This window comes from Hypanus sabinus, chromosome X2 (genome assembly GCF_030144855.1).
Source record: "Hypanus sabinus isolate sHypSab1 chromosome X2, sHypSab1.hap1, whole genome shotgun sequence".
Taxonomy (NCBI): domain Eukaryota; kingdom Metazoa; phylum Chordata; class Chondrichthyes; order Myliobatiformes; family Dasyatidae; genus Hypanus; species Hypanus sabinus.
Window position 1 is genome coordinate 6,648,126 of NC_082739.1, and position 19,774 is coordinate 6,667,899.

The 19,774-nt window shown below is 41.8% G+C and overlaps 1 protein-coding gene across 5 annotated transcripts in view; it reads right to left on the reverse strand.

Moving 5' to 3' along the window:
• Window positions 1–19,774, reverse strand: part of zbtb16a (zinc finger and BTB domain containing 16a) — a 256,819-nt gene that overhangs the window by 34,773 nt on the left and 202,272 nt on the right. For all 5 annotated transcript variants that reach the window (XM_059956858.1, XM_059956857.1, XM_059956854.1 and 2 more), the window contains one exon: window positions 3,132–3,302. In XM_059956858.1, coding sequence (XP_059812841.1) covers window positions 3,132–3,302 — 171 coding nt within the window. The remainder of the gene's footprint in view (window positions 1–3,131; window positions 3,303–19,774) is intronic.

The window sequence follows — 19,774 nt, forward strand, 5'->3', positions numbered from 1 at the left end:
CATGGACAAGTTGGGCTGAAGGACCAGTTTCCATGCTATATGACTCTCACAAGGCACTCAGTAGACGTTGGTGCTGTAGGACTACCAACTTTCCAAACTGGTGAATATTATTTCATTTATTAAACCAACATACTTTTAACTCACTGTTTTAAAAAAAAGCTATTATACAGTATTGCAGCACATTTCCCACTGAACTCCTGTGAGTGATAGCTGAATAATGGATTATCAGATGTAGCAAATGTATAGGAAGGTAGTGATGCGCTTTGAAGCTGTGCTGAGGGCGGGCACAACACACAAGAGACAGGTAAGACAACTGATGATCCTACATCTCTCCTTGGCTCATGTTCTAAAGCACATAAAAGAAAGAATCAAGAGACTATTGGAATTGTTGCAAAGATTCACTGTTCTGACAAACAACTGCTTGGAGTAGAAACCAGAATGATTGCTCTTGACTTCAACACATTAACAAATTTGGGTCATTAATATTACATCTGTGCTTTTGTGTCATTCAAATAACTGCTTTCATTTTGAGCTTTCTGGAACCGCCTTTCTAGATATAGACATGTTGCCCCTGGTTTAATTTCACTCTAGTGTTCAGTTACCAATAGCCATTTGCAAAGGACACCTGTGGGTAAGAAGATGGGAAATGTGAAACAACATGCTTGGATATCATACGTAATCAACCAGGATCCGCTGCCCTTGGGATGAAGACCCACCTTCATGTTCTGAATAAGCAGAGGCTCTGACTGGCAAGAAGTGCAGAGTGGCTTACAGTTCCTTAAGCCTGCCCACAGGACCTATCCCCATGCACCTCCCACCAAAGTAAACTCATTTAAGGCAAAATAGAAGTCTGTGAAATGATTGGAAACTCGATCACACTCTGTGAAAATGGACCTATCTTGGGGTTTTGTGTGAATTGGCAGCGATTGCATTAATTGCTTCTATTTTAAATGAAACATTAAATTTCTATTGAGTTAATTGCCACTTTAATTGTAATCAGCATTTCAGATGGGAACTCATTCAACGTTCAGTTGTCGATTTGCTTCACCGCAACTGAATTTCATTTCCAAGCTGCTTTGGACCTATAATTATGTCTATACAAGATACAAAGTCCCACATCTTATCCTGTGTCATATGTTACTTGTTTTGTGTAAAGACTTTGATAATATAAGATGGAAAACAAATGATTCAATGGTGTGTGGGTCTAATGACATCATGAGATTTGTGGTAAATAAATAACCACTCGGGCCACAAACCCCTGCTCTTTAATGCACACCTTTGTTTAACAACAGAGGATCACAGGGGCCTTAAAATGCTCTGCCTGAAGAGTAGACGTCATTATTAGAAACTCAGGAACCAAGTTGTGCAATACAAAGTCTTGCAAAAGAACTGGATGATTATATATATATTGCCCTACACAGGGAGGCCATTAGCCCAGTAGCTCAAGCTAGTTCCCAGTGGACCCATTCCCTCTTTCCTTATCCTCTCTTACATGTTCATCTGTGGGGCAGTATGTTAGCATAGTGGTTAGCACAATCGCTTCACGGCGCCAGCTATAAAATTGGGGCTTGATTCCTACCGCTGTCTGTACGTTCTCCTCCTGATCACGTGGGTTCCCTCCGGGTGCTCATGTTTCCTCCCACATTTCAGAGGTGCATGATTAGGGTTAGTGAGTTGTGGGCGTGCTATGTTGGTGCTGGAAGCACAGTGACACTTGCGACCTGCCCCCAACACAAACCTCGCTGATTAGATTTAATACAAATGACGCATTTCACTGTATATTTCAAAGTGTATGTGACAAATACAACTAATCTTTGATTCGATTGCTATGCATGTACAATATGGGGCAATTTACAGTGAGCATTGCTTATATGGGGAAAACCAATGAGACATGGGAGAACATTGAACTATTCAGCAGTCAAAGGGAGAACTTGCAACCTCAACAAACATAGGGCACAGGTCAGGACTGAACATGGTCACTGAATCTACAACGCAGCAGTACTAACTGCAATACTACTACTTCCCCAATGGACAGAAACCCCACTTTTAGGTTTTTGTTGAAGGAGAAGTATCCAGTGGGAATGAGGCAATGTTCTCTGAAGTGGTTTCCTGGGACTTTTAAGAAGATACTTTGCAATTGAGTGTGTAGGAGCCATGCACCCGTTCTCTATCTGCACTGTATTCAGTGTTGTGTGTTTATTATGGTAACTGGTCACATGAACGGGGGTGTGGTAAAAACAAAGGGAATAAACTGCATGCTTGAGCTTTGTTCATGGCAGTTTGTAGCTGGGGCTGGTGGGTCTTGTATCTTTTGTTAACCACTCAATTTCAGTTAGTTTTCATCATCTCAAGATTGTATGCTTGCTAATTGCTAATAAAGGATCGAATACATATCCTGAACTTTGTAACAATCATTATTGGAGCTGAGGGGGCATCATACAAGTATAACAAATCTGTAGGGTCGCCAGCTGCGGCAATTGGTTTGGTTAGAATTGGCCACCAGAGAGTGGAAATTCTGACTTGGAGGTGAGAGTTCCTCCAACTGAGCCACGTTGACAAACTCTCCCTAGTCTTTCTTTCAGGTCAACCTTTTCTGGAACTGCTTATATTATAATTGGTCTCTCATGTGTTAACCTCTGGCTCGTCATTACCTAACCACAACTGACTTCTCAATTAAATTTGACCTCTTTAGTGAAGGCAGCAGGAGTGTGTGAGTGAGGGAGAGGGAAAGGGAGCGTGTGTGTGTGTGTGTGTGTAAGCTTTGCTATGAAACGCCCCTGTGGAAGGAGCAGTAACAAAAGCAGTACAACTGGTAAAGCACAACCTCACATTGCCATAGGCCTGAGTTCAATCCTGACCATGTGGAGTTTGCATGCTCTCCCTGTGACCACATTGGTCTTCTCCAGGTGTTCCGGCTTCATCCCAAAGACTTACAGATTGGTAAGTTAATTAATTTATCCACGATAAATTGGCTCTTGTATGTAAGTGAGTGGCAGAGGCTGGGAAGAGTTGATGGAAACGTAGGGGGAATAAAAGAACATGGAATTAATGCAAGATCGGTGCAAGTGAGTGGCCAATGAGATCGCTTCTACACTGTACTCAAAGAGCATGTTGGATTAGAACTTCCATACCTGTATGAGACCGGAGGTGGCGTTTCAGTGCTGTGTGGCTTGGGAAGGTTCGGTTACATTCACTGCAAATGTAGCTGCGGACACCAGCATGCACCTCCATGTGCTGCTGCAACGCAATCTGTGTCTGGAAACGCTTCCCGCAAAGCAAGCAAAAGACCGCCATGTCAGTACCTGTGGAGTAACACACACAATAAATTAAAAAGGTTAAAATAAGAAACAATTGGTCCCAATCATTCTATTGCAACAAGGTCCATCACTGCACAATACTGGCCAGCAGCTTCATGGATGGAACAGATATCCATTAAGTGGCAAATGTTCATTTATCCTGTTCATCCCAATCTGCAGTTCCCACTAGGAAATAGTGTGGAAATTTAACAAGTCTTTCTTTAAACAAAAAACATGCAGAATCTCCACTTTAATTCCGTGTGGGGTCCTTGGCATTTGCTGGCCATCCCTTTGAGAATTGAGGCAGGAAGCTTTCCTGAAGCATCACTGGGGAAGGTACCAACTGGAAGACGTCCAGAATTGTGATGCAGCAGTAGAGGAACTGTGATGGGTCAAGAACTTAGGACAGTACATGATCAGAGGAAGCTGGAGGTGGTGGTGGTGCTTTTATGGACTTGCTGGCACAGTTCACAGAAGTGTTAGCACACGGAGGCTTGAGCTTAATTGGTGAAGGCTTGTGAACTTGTTCAAGAAGTAACTTGCATTTATATTGTGACATTTGCATCCCCAGGGCACCCCAAAGGCATAAGAACCACTGATGGACTTGTGCAGCATAGTCTGTGTTGCAATGGGGTTCTTGCGCCTTAACCCAACAAAAGGCAAATGTCTCCTTTTCTAGTTTGACCATTTTGCAAATCAAAATTTTGCATCGAGGCTGATGAAACTCACTGAAAAGCTTCAGTTGAAGCTGCATTTATTAGTTTACAATGATGGTCCTGCAATGGTTAATTAACTAAACTAGCAATCCCGAGGCCAGAGATCTTCGAGTTCCAATCCCACCCCAGCAAATGTGGAATTTAAATTCAGTTTATTATTTGGAAAACAGAACTGCATTGTAGCGAGGTCACAAAAACTACTAGCTGGCTAAAAAATCCATCTAATTCAATAACAAATGTCAGGAGAGGAAATCCATTCTGACCCAGTCCGACCTGCGAGCCCTCCAAGGCCACCTCATGTGGTTGACTTTTAAACATCTCATAAATGGCCCAGAAAGCTAATACGTTATAGGTGGTTCATCACCAGCCAGAGTGAATCATGCATGGACACCAAACACTGTGCTTCAAGTTAACAAGCACATCCTGATAAAAGTGACACTCTCATGTCAGAACCCAATGCAACCTCAATAAATTAAGCACAGGCTACAAACTGAAACCAGGATCTTAATGGTATCCATGTCCCATTAGTCAGTCCAACCACTATCTGATGACAGCCAGAAAAATATGGTGAAGAAAATTTGAAAGAAACCAAAAACTTTCCTCACATAGAAGGTAGTGGGCATATGTAACAACAGAGGGAGCAGTTGAGGCAGGTAACATTACGTTTATAAGATGCTTGTAACAGGTTGTGTATAGGAAAGGCTTAAGAGGGATATCAGAATCTGAATCAGGTTTAATATCACCAGAATATGTGATAAAATTTGTTGTTATGTGGCAGCAGTACAATGCCAAAACAGAAAAAAGCTGAATTATGTTAAATATATATGTAAAATAACAAATTAAATTAGTGCAAAAATAGAAATAAAAAACGTAGTGAGGTAGTGTTCATGGGTTTAATGTCCATTCAGAAATCGGAAGGCAGAGGGGAAGAAGCTGTTCCTGAATTGTTGAGTGTGAGCCTTCAGGCTTCTGTACCTCCTTCCTAATGGTAATAATGAGATGGTAGAATTCCATTCAGCATGACCTGGCTGAAAGGAGTCCTTCATGATGGATGGTGCCTTTTTGAGGTATTGCTCTTTGAAGGTGTCCCAGATAGTATGGAGGCTAGCTGACTAAGTTTACAACTCTCTGTAGCTTATTTCAATCCTGTGCAGTGACCCTGACCCCCACCCACCCCCATACCAGACGGTGATGCAGCCAGTTAGAATGCTCTCTATGGTGCATCTGTAGACATTTGTGACTGTTTTTGGTGACATATCAAATCTCAAACTCCTAATGAAATATAGCCACTATCGTGCCTTCTTTGTAGCTGCATCAATATGTTGGGTCCAGGTTAAATTCTCAGGTATACAGTATTGGCCAAATGTAGACAAATAGGACTAGCTCAGGAAGGTAGCATGGCCTGTGTGCATGCTGAACTATAGAAATGTTTCTGGAGTTTTTGCAGAACTCTATTAATGCAAAGCTTCAGAGATCTATGCCACTTTCACTGAACTACCATCACATTTTAATCCTCAATATTGTGGTGACAAAATTCACTCATCTTTTTAAGAGCAATGTGGAAAGAGAAGCAAGACAGTTATATCATAGTCTCCACATACTAAAGGAATAGATGCCTGTCAAATGCAGAAGTTCAGAATTGTAACCAACCAATCATTTGGACATTGAACCCTTGAACATTACCTCACTGTTTTAATATATATTATTTGTTTTTGCATTATTTTAATCTATTCAATATATGTATACTGCAATTTATTTATTTATTTATTATTATTTTAATATTTTTTCTTTGTCTATGTTATGCATTGCATTGAACTGCTGCTGCTATGTTAACAAATTTCATGTCACATGTCAGTGATAATAAACCTGATTCTGAGAAACTGTTCTTCCTGACTCACATCATACAAAGCTGAATTGTACAATAGACATTTTCCCCATAAAGCTCCAACAGTACTTTGCACTATAACCTCTTCCTTCTGTGATGCTTTTCCATCAGTAATTGACCCTGAAAACCAATACATCCCGAGGAGCTGATGATTTACAGCCCGAAGCTTTGATACAGGTGCCTATGGAGATAGTGGGCACCCCATTTATCATCTTCCAAAATTGTGCAGATTCTAGAAGGGCTCCTGCATATTGGAAGGCAGGAAATGTAGAAAGGGTGGAAAGCAGGGATATAACTGACCTGTTAATGTGACATGACCAACTGGGTAAAAGCTGAAATCTATAATAGAGTGTGTGGTGACGAGTAATAGCATGGTTGAGTGGAGTTTCAGGGCTTGCCTCAATGGAGAGTCTAGCAGTGGAGGAGGAACCGTTCGCTGGAGGCAAGTGTGGCAGCAGACCACAAATGGGTTTCCTTCATCACCTCCCTACAGCTTTAAAACTCTGATTCTCTCACTGAAGTGTCGTAGGAATGGAATCCGCACATTGTTGTTTTTAAAATCCAACTGCTCCCCTGAACTATTCAGAATTTTCAATCATTAATTCTCTGATGAAAAAGAATGAAGAGCTCTTAGAGCTGAAACTCTGTTCAAATAAAGACAAGATTTTAATTTTAAAGAGTTGGATTATTTTGCACTTAAGTCAGGCAGTCTGTTGGCTCCCTGTTGCTTGCTTCATAGTTGAGGAGTTTTATTCCATTGCAGATTTAACTTGGTTATCCAGTTTAATCAGAATGCTAAATTTATATACAATATATAACCAACCTGTGCTGTACTTTAATACCAGTTCTTTGGATTGTTGTTTGTTTGGATGTTAATGATTTCTTTTCGTTTTCGTTGGGTTTCTTTACATCTTTGAAAAGATCCCCAAAGGATTATACAGAACCCTTTCATAAACAATTCCCTCCATTATAGTTTATTGGAAGGGTCAAAGGCCACATCACAGCTTACTGAGAAACAGTGGGAACTTTACAACGCTTACTCCCTTTCCATTGCCCAGTGTAGTCCCATATTTTCTACACACATGGACTATCCTTATCCCACCAGGGGAGGGGTGAGAGGTTATTCTCTGTACTAACCTTCCAACATGCAGAGAAAGAACTTCTTGTTGCAGTTCAGAATCAGGGTTCGGTGTTGTATAGAAAATTCTTAATTCTTTTTAATGGGATTCTGAGCATGATTCCCAACTTACTCCAAACACAGTTTAGACATTAAAATGTCTAATCTCATCCTAAACTGAACCGCAATTCATTCATGGACTGGACCTCAAGCAACAAATTTTGTTGCATAATAAGTTGGGGGGTGGGAGGAAACTATGACACTGGGGGAAAAACACATCTTGAAAGTTACAGAAAAATCCTGATACAAGCGATTTTCTTGACGCATGCTTTGCCTCCATCCAGTCTTCTGATGTGAACCCAGGCAGCTTGTATCATTAGGTATGTAATATATAAATAAAACTAACAAATGTGGGTCTCTGACAAAGACAGAAGAGCTAGGAAATGGCAGAGGAATTAAACAGTGTTTTTATCTGCCCTCTCAGAAGAAATATAGAATAAACTTCTCAGAAAGCCTGAAGAACCAAGACAGATGTGGAAGTAAAAAATTAGTGTTGGTGAAAGTAGTAACTAGGTAACTGAGAATTCAAGGTTATCTACTTTGAGAGAGAAGCAGAAATGCTGGATAACCATTTAATACTGAAAGAGGAGAAATTCCTTTGCTTGGAGTTTAGGGAATCTTTGGACTTCTTACCCCAGACTGATGTAAAAGTTCTGGCATTGTTTCTGTTACAAAGAGATCAATATATTTCTAGTTGCTAGGGAAGTGATGTTACTGTAAAAGATCGGCTGTGATCTTGTTGAATGGTGGGATAGGTTAGAGGGACAGAAAGGCCTTCTCTTGATCCTGTGCCTTATGTTCCAAATCCTTTAGTGCCCTTGCTCTGCAGGAGATTCCAGTCAGGCATAAAACAATGCAGAGGCAACTAAAACAGGAAGAAATGTGGTCAAGATCCCTTGAAACAAATTTTTTGGATGATTTAATGAGGCATACAATAAGGAATCATTAAGCAGACTGGGGTGACTGTGTTATAGACTTACTAAGCCATTATAGTACATCGGCATTAAGCTTCACAGAAATGCCATCTAAGCCTTTGTGCTTCCCTGTGAATATGGGGCTCTGAGAGGTACCTAAACCAGTCACACACAGTAATCCCATGAGGTATGTGGCCCTCTTGTCTGTAATTTTCAAAATGACAGCAGGACCAGGTGAAAGGTCACCACAGTGGAGGCCCTAAGCACCTCAGCCAGCTGCAGCTGTTAATGCCTGCAAAATTCGGCCGCCAGTCCAGTATAAATCCACAGTAAGCAGCCCCTGCTGTGAGGGGAGTTGGAAAAACAATAGCGTCTAGCAGGGGTGTGGGGGCAACAAAGCTTCACGGCCTTGGCCTGGGGCTGTGACAAATCCTCCCATCAACTGCTGGACTCTCATTTGTGAAACTAATTGGCCACAGATATCAGGACAGCAAAACTACAGTATTACTCTGCACCTAGTCACTTACATACATATAATTAGAATCAGAATCAAGTTTAATATCATCGGAGTATGTTGTGAAATTTGTCGTCTTTCTGGCAGCAGTACAATAGTAGAGAAAAAACATGAATTACAGTAAATACATATTTTAATAGTTAAATTTAAAAAGTAGAGCAAAAATAGAAATAAAAAAGTAGCGAGGTTGTGTTCATGGGTTCAATGTCTATTCAAAAATTGGATTGCAGATGGGAAAAAGCTGTTTCTGAATCATTGAGTGTGTGCCTTCAGGCTCCTGTACCTCTTTCCTGATGGTAGTAATGAGAACAAGGCCTGACCTGGGTGGTGGGGTTCCTTAATGATGGATGCCGCCTTCTTGAAGACCCCTGGATACTGCGGGGCTAGGGCCCATGATTGAGCAGCCCAAGTTTACAACTCTTTGCAGTTTATTTCGATCCTGTGCAGTAGCCCCCTGCCCCTATAGCATTCGATGATGTAGCCAGTTAGAATGCTCTCCACGGTACATCTGTAGAAATTTGCATGTGTATATAAAACTAATCTTACGTATATAGATCACACGCAACAATTACTTGTACGTTGTTTTATAGGATAGCTTTTAGATTTATATTTATTGTGTTTTTATGATTATTTTGTTTGTAGTAGACCCTTTGAGTCACACTGCCCGAGCAACCCCCAACAATCTTGATTAACCTTAACTTAATCACTTGAAAATTTATCATGACCAATTAATCTACCTGGTACCCGTTTGGACTGAGGGAGGAATTCAGAGCCCCCAGAGAAAATGCACACATTCCACAAGAAGGACATACAAAGTCTCCTAACAGAGCAGCACCGGAACTGAACTCCAAACTGCCCCAAGATGTAACAGTGTTTGCTATGCTACCATGGTGCCCTATGCGTCATCAGATCCAGAGTGACAATCATTTTGTTCGTTACAATCCTGAGTCCAATGTTCACACTCAGAATCAACTCTGCTGCAAAATATAACATGCCCTATGCCAAGTCTGCTAGTTCATCTATGATTAAACCAGGACATTATTTTTTAAGCAACACACACAAAATGCTGGAGGAACTCAGCAGGCCAGGAAGCATCTATGGAAAAGAATAAACAGTCGATGTTTCGGACCAAGCCCCTTCAAACGTTATGTTTTTAAACTGATCTGCTACAAATCTAGTCAGAATGCAGATAAATGTAAAATTCCTCATCTAATTTCAAGTTCAATGTATGGTTAACTTCACTAAATGCCACCAAATCAAGTTAAAAATTTCCCACCAGTGAATGCCACCTCAAAGAAGTCTTAGTAAGTGACTGCAAAGTTTTTTTTTTATAAATTACAAGGTTTTTCAACAAGGTGAACATTTTTACTGAGAAGGATGCCCAGAATTAGGGGAGTAGTTTTAAACTGCAAATTGCATTTTCCAAAAAGCTCCCTTCTGGAAAGCACTATAGGGCAATTAGAACAAGAACTTTACACCATCTTAAAGGTTTCTTCCCCCAGACAGTTTATTAACCATTCTTGATAGCCGCCACCCCCAACTCCTCTCTATTACCCCATCTCTACACTGTAAACACTTTAAAGCACATTTTATAATGCTGTTTAACATCGTAAATACATACTAGTATTTATGCACATTTCCGCATTTGTACTTTAACCTCTAACTTTATTTTTGTAAAAGTATTGAATCCTGTTGTTTTTGTTGCATCCTGACCAACACACCACATCAAATTCCTAATACCTGTAAATGTCTATGGTGAATAAAGTTTATCCTTGACCCTTTAAAGTAGTTGCTGGTAAAACTGAAAACAAACAGAGCAGTAATATCTCTTACCAGAAAGCTTTGAAAAATGGAACATATTACCACAGGAAGGTAACAGCAAAAACATATCTGAAGGCAAGATATAATGAAGAACGTAGAAGCTTATAGTGACAAGATAAAGGATTGAAGCAGAAGCACAAGAGATTCTGGAAGCTTGGACAGAGGCAAAGACAAGTTGGGGGCAATGGCCAATTACTGCACTGGTAGATAGTCTGTACTTTTAAAAATAGTCAAGTAATAGGAGCAGAGAGGAAGGGTGTAAAGAAAACCATAAAAGGTAATACATCACACCCACACCCACAGTAATTATAGGACAACTACACAAGTCTTGAAAGAGCTTTTCTTGACTTTAAATTGATTACGAATTACCCAGCCCACAGAAGGGTTTTATTATCGGCAGCTGCATTAAGATGGGGAGGGAGGCAACTTAAGAAGCCATCATTCATTTCCATGGTAACCGCAACTTTAAAGAACTCTCCAAGGGGTCCTTCCTGTACTGTACGGCGGACAAAGGCTAAAACCTTTGCCATTAACGTGCTGGACTCGCTGAGGCAAATTAAAATATAAAAAGATCCAGCCACATAGATACAGACCAAAATGGAGGGCGAGAGAGGTCAAGCTTGTAGAATTAAAGGCTTTGCAACAGTGGGGGTTTCTAAGAAGTCCCATTACTGTGTGTTCAATTACTAACCTCCCCACTGTCTTTCAGCTAAAGTCAGTAGCCAATTAAGAATACAGTAGATGCCAAAACTAGAAAGAAATTTAAAGTCAGGAAATTTTTGTTAGTTTTGGCCTATAAAAATATAATCCAAACCCCTCAAATTAATGAAGCTTGAGAAGTATTATTGAACGATGTTAAAAATATCATTCTAACAAGTAACCAGTTTTAATAGAAGCCACCACTGGTCTCTCTGCTCATTGGTCCCATGTTACTGGGGCCTGTGTTGAAGTACTGAGTGGCCTCGTGTACTGTGCACTCAGGGTGATGTGTAATGATTGCTGTACGAACAGGAAATTGAACCTAGACCAGGACCTGGTAAGTCCTCACCATTGGCACCATGGCCTCTGTTTATTCAATAACACCCAAGGACTTTAACTCCAACCCCTTGGCTTCATGGCTGTTCACACACACCCAAACTCAGAGCTTTCAAATCACAGCCTCCAACTTCTGCACGCATATACAACCAAAGAAGGGAGCACGTCTGGGGTTGACCGAAGGTCGTGGGAAAGCCATCAGGATGGAGTCGAATCCAGAAAAATGTGAAGTGACACACTTTGGAAGGTCGAATTTGGAAGCACAGCACAAGGTTAATGGTAGGATGCTTAGCAGTGTGGTGAAACAGAGGGATCTTGAGGTCCACATCCATCGATCTTTCAAATTTTCTGTGCAAGTTGGTAGAGCGGTTCAGGAGTGTTCTGGTGTGCTGGCCTTCATTCACTGGGGAAATGAGCCACAATTACAGCTTGACAAGCTCTGGTCAGACCACACTTGTAGTAGTGTGTTCTTCCCTAGTCACCTCATTATCGGAAGGATGTAGAACAGGGGCTCCCAACCTGGGATCCACGGAACCCTTGTTTAATAGTAGGGGTCCATGACATAAAAAAAGGTTGGGAACCCCTGATGTACAAGCTTTAGAGAGGATGCAGAGATTTACCAGAATGCTGTCTGTGTGGAGTTCAACACATTCAACACGTACAAACAAGCTGGAGAAACTCAGCAGGTCGGGCAGCATCCGTGGAAATGAGCAGTCAACTTCAAAGGGTCTTGGCCCGAAACTTTGACTGCTCGTTTCCATGGATGCTGCCCGACCTGCTGAATTCCTCCAGCTCGCTTGTACGTGTTGATTTGACCACAGCATCTGCAGTGTACTTTGTGTTCACTTAGTGCTTGTTTCCTCTCACATCCCAAGGACATGCAGGTTAATAATTGGCCACTGTAAATAGTGTGTAAGAGTGTGGTTGAATTGACTGGAGGGCTGGGCGGAGTTAATGAGAATGCAGGGAACTAAAAACTGGGATAATTGCAGGATTCATGTGGATGGGTGGCTGAGGATCAGCACTCACTCAGTACACTGAAGGGCCCGTTTCTATGGTTTTATCTAGAACTCCATGGCTAAAGGATGTAAATTGCCACTCCAGACAGCATCCATGCAAAGCAGCTGAAGGTAACTGCTTCATAGGTCAGAAATCTGACACCAAAATGCAAATGCCAATTAAGTTAATAATTGTCTCTTGCCCAAAAGAATATTAGTCCTTCTGAGGAACTCCCCACATGAGCAAACCCATATTATTCAAATAGAACATCCTAAAATAATTAGTAAATAAGATACATTGCTCAGGATTCCTGCAAGCTTCCAATGGAAATGCAGTCCTGACCTTGACATTCACACTAATGGGATTCTAATGAAATAATCTTCCCTTTACAAAAGGTTCATTTTTGAATTCTCTTATTGAGCTGGACTCTGTGCAACATTGTTCACTCTCTTTCTTAAAAAATACTTTTCCTTCTACTTCATCCCCAGTATTGGTTCCTGGTGCTTGGGATGCTCATGGAACTGGTGGTAAAAGGAAGTTGAATGAGCACATTAACAGCAGGGATAGGTTGCATCACATCAAAATATGTCAAATATCAACAAACCCAATATTCCTCAGGAAAAACAGCCTGCCCGCCTTTCATTCACTACTCCAACTTCAATATTTATTTAGATTAATATAACACTAAGATAGAACTAATCAGAAGGTAGGAATTTGAATTTGGTTGTATGTATGGAGCATCTGGCCTAGTCACAGGCACTTAGCTGAACTCTGGAGTGTATCATGTGCACCTTACAGCAAGGCCAAACTCCAACATGACCCATGGGTGAGGAACGAGGGAGGACAGAGAAGGATGGAGCTGGGGGGTGGGGGGGGGGGAGAGTGTGAAGACGGAGGGAAAGAAATAGGGTAGAAAAACGGATCAACATACGAATTCAATTTATCAGGGGAAAAGAACTACAGTACAGCAGTCTGGTTAAGAAGGGATAATTGGTAAGCAGAGAACCACTTCACTGCTTCATTGACATTCTAGTAAGGTTAGTATGTCACATTTCAAATGCAGTCTGATGAAATCTACAAAATCAAACCATTTGTTACTCACGTTAAAATGCATTTCTGGTGACTTGCAATTAAAATGGAATTAGTGTCTGGATCAAGCCTTGGGAGATTCAAGCCAAAAAAATGGGAAATAAGGCAGCACTAAATATTAACAGAATACCTGTGATCAGGATGCCCCCAGAATAACATCCATCTTACCGGGGCAGGCAAATATTCAGAATGAAATACTTTTAATCTGAGTCACGTTTATAGTGAAATACGTGCTGTCAAGTCAATAACACACTAACACAAATGTAATATTGAAAAGAGGGATTGCCAAAGAGTGCAACTGAACTGGCAGATATTTAACCCCTTTCTTGCCAAACTGCACCCATTGCAATGTACTTATCACCAACTTTATTGGATGTAATGAAGTTGATTATGTGCCTTATATTAGATATAATCCATCTTTCTCTAAAAGCAGAATATTACTTCACACTGTGCCCATCACCTGCTCTACACAAATGGATAAGTCTTTTTCATCTGCATTTACTAATTGTGGATGTCATGGGGCATATCTCTGGATTCAGGAAATGCTTCCCCTATTATGCCAGACACATGAGACTGTCACAAAATTCTACCCCTGCTTCTCCTCGGAGAATCCGGAGAAGGGTATGCACTCACTTTTCTGGGTTACCTTTTCCAAGCTTTCCCACGGAACACATGGCCACAGTGAAGCCCACAGTGCTCAAAGCTGCGTGGCAATGGAAGAGCACAAGGCCCAACATACTGATGCCCACCTACTTGGCTAAGAACAGCCAAGCTGGATCACCTTAAAAATGCAGGATATAAACCTATAATACAGTGGGCTTTGCAATCACAAATAAAGATCACTTTTCCCTCCATCCATGAAGAATCTGTATCTACTATTCTCAAAATGTGGTTCAATGACCACTTTAATGTTGGCCTACAAGACACAACATCCACAGCCGTGTGTGTGCTCCCACCAGGTTCGACATCTTCTTCGCAGTCATGCTGAAGCACGCCTTTAGAACATCAACTGATGGTGTCTACTTCCACACCGGATTGGACGGGAGGCTGTTCAGTCTGTCCTGGCTGAGGGCAAAAACCAAGGATCGTGAAGTACTCATCAGGGAGATGTTTGCAGATGACGCGGCACTGGCAACACAATCCGAGGAGCAACTGCAATGCCTCATCGACAGCTTCTCACGAGCCTGTCAGGACAAAGAAGACCAACGTGCTGGACCAAGGCATTGAGCAACCCTCTGCTATTACCATCAACAACTACGAGCTGGAGGGAGTTCACGAGTCTACATACCTTGGCTCCACCATCGCGGACAGTCTCTCCCTAGACCCCGAGACCAACAGACGGATCGGACGAGCAGCCTCAACATTCACCAGGTTGACTAAGAGAGTTTGGGAGAACAGAAAGCTGACAACACACACCAAGGTTGCAGTCTACAGGGCCTGCGTCCTCAGCACACTGCTTTACGGCAGCAAGACCTGGAGCCTCTACTCCAGACAAGAGCGGCGTCTCAACGTCTTCCACCTTCGCAGCCTGAGACGCATCCTGGACATCAAGTGGACCGACCGAGTCACCAACAATGAGGCCCGCTGGCTGGGCCACGTACACCGCATGTCACACGGGAGGATCCCAAAAGACCCGCTGTATGGGGAACAGGCCTCCGGCAAGAGAGCACAAGGGCGGTCCCATCTTCGTTTCAAAGATGTCATCAAGAGAGACATGAAGTCACTAAACACGAGAGGTCGAGAGGTGGGAGGACATTGCAAGCAATCGCTCTCGCTGGAGGCTGGAAATACGCAGAGCTCTAAAAAGAGGAAAAGAGAGGCTGAGGCTTGCTGCTGAAGAAAAGCGCACTCGCCGAAAAAACAGCACGAAGATAACACTGGAGGAGAGCGGCTTCAAGTGCAGTCGCTGCAGCCGAGACCGTCACTCCCATGCGGGCATCCACAGCCACAACAGACACTGCTCTGCCAACACAGACTGCAGCAAGACTTTCCAGGCGCAGATCCATGGTCTCGCCAGACTAATGGATGTCACACCAAGATAGATCACTGAGTTCTCAAAATAGGTTTAAGCAAGAACAGATGCAACATCAAAAAATTTCCAATTTTACAACAACTGAGCTGGAAAAAATGATCACAGAATCACTCCAGCACAGATGGAGACCAGACCACCAAGAGCTCATACCAAACTTACTTAAGAGCCCTCCAACCAGACACTCTCTCCACAGCTCTGAAAGTCTTATCTAGCTCCCTTCTGAACACATTGAACCTGCCTCCACTACTTCCTCTGACCATGCAATCCACACCCTACACACTGGCTGCATTTAAAACCTCCTCCTCCTGTCACTTTCTGTCCTTTTCCACTATTCCAGGTCACCTGCTTCCTTCCCTTTCCACAAGTGTCAACAGTTTCTATTTCCTCCAGCCAGACTCTTCATGATTTTAAAAATCTCCACCCACACATAACCTTCTCTCTTTCAGGAACAACAAATCCTAACATGTCTAGTTCATCAATGTAACTAAAGCTCAATTGAGAATTATCTTCTGCACCCTTAACCAAAGGTTTGACATCTTTCCTAATGTGTGAGACCCAGAACTGGACACAATGCTCCAATGTTGAAGAAGTCAATATTTTGCAAATGTTCAATGAATTCCTTCCTCTTGGACTTTATAAATGCCAGATTTCTGTGATTGTAAACCCATTTTCTCAAACTGCCCTGGCACTTTCAATGAACGGAGCCCATGTTTTTAAAGATAAATATTAGCTTTCTTTGTCACATATACATTAAAAGTTATGGTGAAATGTGCCATTTTACACCAATGACCAACACAGTCCAAGGCCCACAAGTGCCTCAAAACTTCCAGCACCAAAACAGTTTCCCACAACTCATTAACCCTATATGGATATCCTTAGAATGTGGGAGGAAACTGGATCACGCAGAGGAAACCCACACTGTTACAGGGAGAATATACTAACTCCTAACAGACAGCAACAAGAATTGAGCCTTGATCTTACATCTGGCACTGCAAAGCATTGCACTAACTGCTACACTATTGCACTGCCCTGATGCCCAGATCTTTGTTCTTGTACATCTTTTGGAACCGATTTCGTTAGTTTACATTGCCTTTTCTCATTCTCCTTCAAGAAATGCCAAACTTCCCACTTTGCACTATATTTCATTCACCTGTTCCATTCAACTTGTATGAAACTCCTCAAAGTTTATTAACGTTCTTAATTACTTAACTTTAAGTTATTAACATCCTAATAACACTTATACCACTCCTATAGCCAAAGGTTAATCATTTATAATAAGTAACAGGCAGTAGGGGTCATCGGTTCCAGTCCATGTAATTGAGTCATTATGAAGATTTTGAGTTTTGAAGCCAGAAATACATTGAACTTCATTATTCGTCAAACAACTTACCAATATACGAGGGGTGATTGATAAGTGTGTGGTCTAAGGTAGAAGAAGTCAATTTTGGAAAACCTAGCACATTTATTTTTCCTACATTTGCACACTTAGTCCAGCAGTTGTGGAGCATACGGATCCCTTCTTTGTAGAAGTCGGTGTCTTGGACCTCCAGAAGTGGTCCACAGCATGGGACGATTGAGAAGTTTGTGGCCTAAGGTAGAAGGAAATGAATTATTAACTTCAAGCTTTCTGCATTTTCACTCAGAGTAGAACTGCGTGTGCATGTAACGAGAGCTGTATAACTCATCCCCTTCTACCTTAGGCCATGAACTTATCAATCACCCCTGCTGTGAACCACCTGGAGGTCCAAGACACTCTTGTTACATGCACGTGCAGTTCAACTCTTTGAGTGATCATGCAGAAAGTTTGAAGTTAATAACTCATCTCCTTCTACCTTAGGCCGCAAGCTTATCAATCACCCCTGCTGTGGACCACTTCTACAAAGAAGGGATCTGTATGCTCCACGACCGCTGGACTAAGTGTGTACATGTAGGAGGGGGCTATGTTGAAAAATAAATGTGCTAGGTTTTCTAAAATTGACTCCTCCTACCTTGGGCCACAAACTTATCAATCACCCCTTGTATAGTGGTTTTACCAAACTCAGATGTCCCATAGTGCAAATACAACTCAGCCAAAGAATGGCAGCCTTGCTAGAGAAGCTCACGTTTTATGAATAAATGTTGTGTTCATTTTTTTAAAAATACTCAATGACTGAGAAACTAGTCATGATTACATGCCCTTATTTCCAAATTTACCACGTGCGTTGATTTGCCATACCATATGTTTGCTTATCTTGCATGCAGTGTGGTTCAACTAATGGCTCTAGAATAAACTCATTCTATCATGACAGACAGAATTGCAGGAGAATTCACAACTAAATATACAATGGAGTCAAAAGAGACAGCAGATGATGGAATTGGAACAACACACAAAACGCTGGAGGAACTCAGCAGGTCAGGCAGTATCTATGGAGGGAAATGGACTGTCGATATTTCAGGTCAAGACCCTTCACCTAGTCTACGCACTTGAAGAGTCTCAACCCAAAGTGTCAACTGTCCATTTCCCTCCACAGATGCTGCCTGACTTGCTGAGTTCCTCCAGCATTTTGTGTGCTGTTCTAAACATACAAAATCTCTTCCTTCAATAGATTAAACTTTGCACTATAGGATATCCCATGTGCCTTTTATTGCACATGGAAGGTAGATGGAACGCTCCAATCTCAAGTGAGTGGGTGGCATTGGTATGAAGGAACAACATTTGGAAAATACAGATAGACAGTATTATTAAATCACTTGTTAAAAAAAAAATCACTGACTGTGATCAAGTTGCTGTTTTTGTGACTTGCTTTGAGCAAATTGGCTGCCTGGCTTTCCTGCATTAATTCTGAAGTGTGGCATCATTTGCACTTTCAGCTGCAAGGTTGTAAAAAAGGCCATAGATAAACAAGCAACACACACATAGAAAAACACGTTTGTTCTTTCTGCCATTTTTATCGTCCTTAAATGAAAATTCACAACCAAATGACTCAGGATTGGAACCAAGTTTCTTTTAAATAAAACTCAGTGCCTATTGGAGTGTACAGTTGATTTCTGTAACCTTGCACTTGAGTTTCCACTGGCCTGTGTCTTATTTAGCTCCAATTGGCCAGCTTCATTCCCACCAGAAACTCCAAAAGAATTCATTCTTATTGCCACCCCTTTGGCCAGTCCCTGCTGTGAATGATGGGATACTGCAATAAGTGCCTTGCCATCAATCAGCAACTTCATCAATCACAGGATTTTATAGTTCAGCCCATTGCATCCACACCAGCTCCTCCAATAAACAGCCTAGTATTCTCTGATCTTTTCCCATTGCCCTGCAATTTCTTCTTCTCATATACAATTCCGTTCTTGAAAGCTGAGACTGAATCTGCTTTGCCTGAAAGACCTGAGCTACCCACTGCAAGAGAATTTCCCACCAGAGTCTTGCACATCTATGTTCAGTGCTTTGGACACTGAGATGCTGAAATCTGGAGCAACAAACTATCTTCTGACATTTCAGGTGAACAGCCCGCATCACGTAAGGTGAACCAAAATGTCGATAAATTCCACTTACCCCAAGCATGCAGAGTTCCTCCAGCAACTTGTAAGTTAATTGTAAATTGGATTATTGTCACATGTGCTAAGGTACATTGAAAATCTTGTCTTGCATACCATCCATACAGATCAATTCATTACAAAAGTGCACTGAGATAGTACAAATTAAAACAATCGAGTGCAGTAAGGTGTTACAGTACAGGGAAAATGCAGTGTAGGTAGACAGTAAAGCACAAGGTCACAACAAGGTACTTTGTGAGGTCAAGAGTCCACCTTATCATTCAATAGTTTTATAACCACAGGATAGTTATCCTTGAGCCTGGTGGTACATGTCTTCAGGTTTTTGTATCTCCTGCACAATGGGAGGGGAATAAGAGAAAATGTCCAGAGGAAGCGGGATCTTTGATTATCTTGGCTACCTTACCAAGGCAGAGAGAAGTGTAGACAGAGCCCAGGGAGGGGATGGCAGTTTCTGTGATGTGCTGCGTCTACAACTCTCTGCAGTTTCTTGTGGTCATGAGCAGAGCAGTTGCCTTACCAAACCATGATGCATCCAGATAGAATGTTTTCCAGGTGCATCTTAGAAATCATTTCTCTTTCACTTATTCTTTCCAAATCAATCACATCTCTAAACCACAGCAGGTTCCTCAGCCTGCCACATAACCACAATCCATCATCCTTTGAATACAACCTGAGATACACATCCAGCAGCCTCCAGCTTAACATCTGGACCAAAAATGTAATCAGACCCCTGAAAGAAAATCAAAATTAAATTAAAAAAGG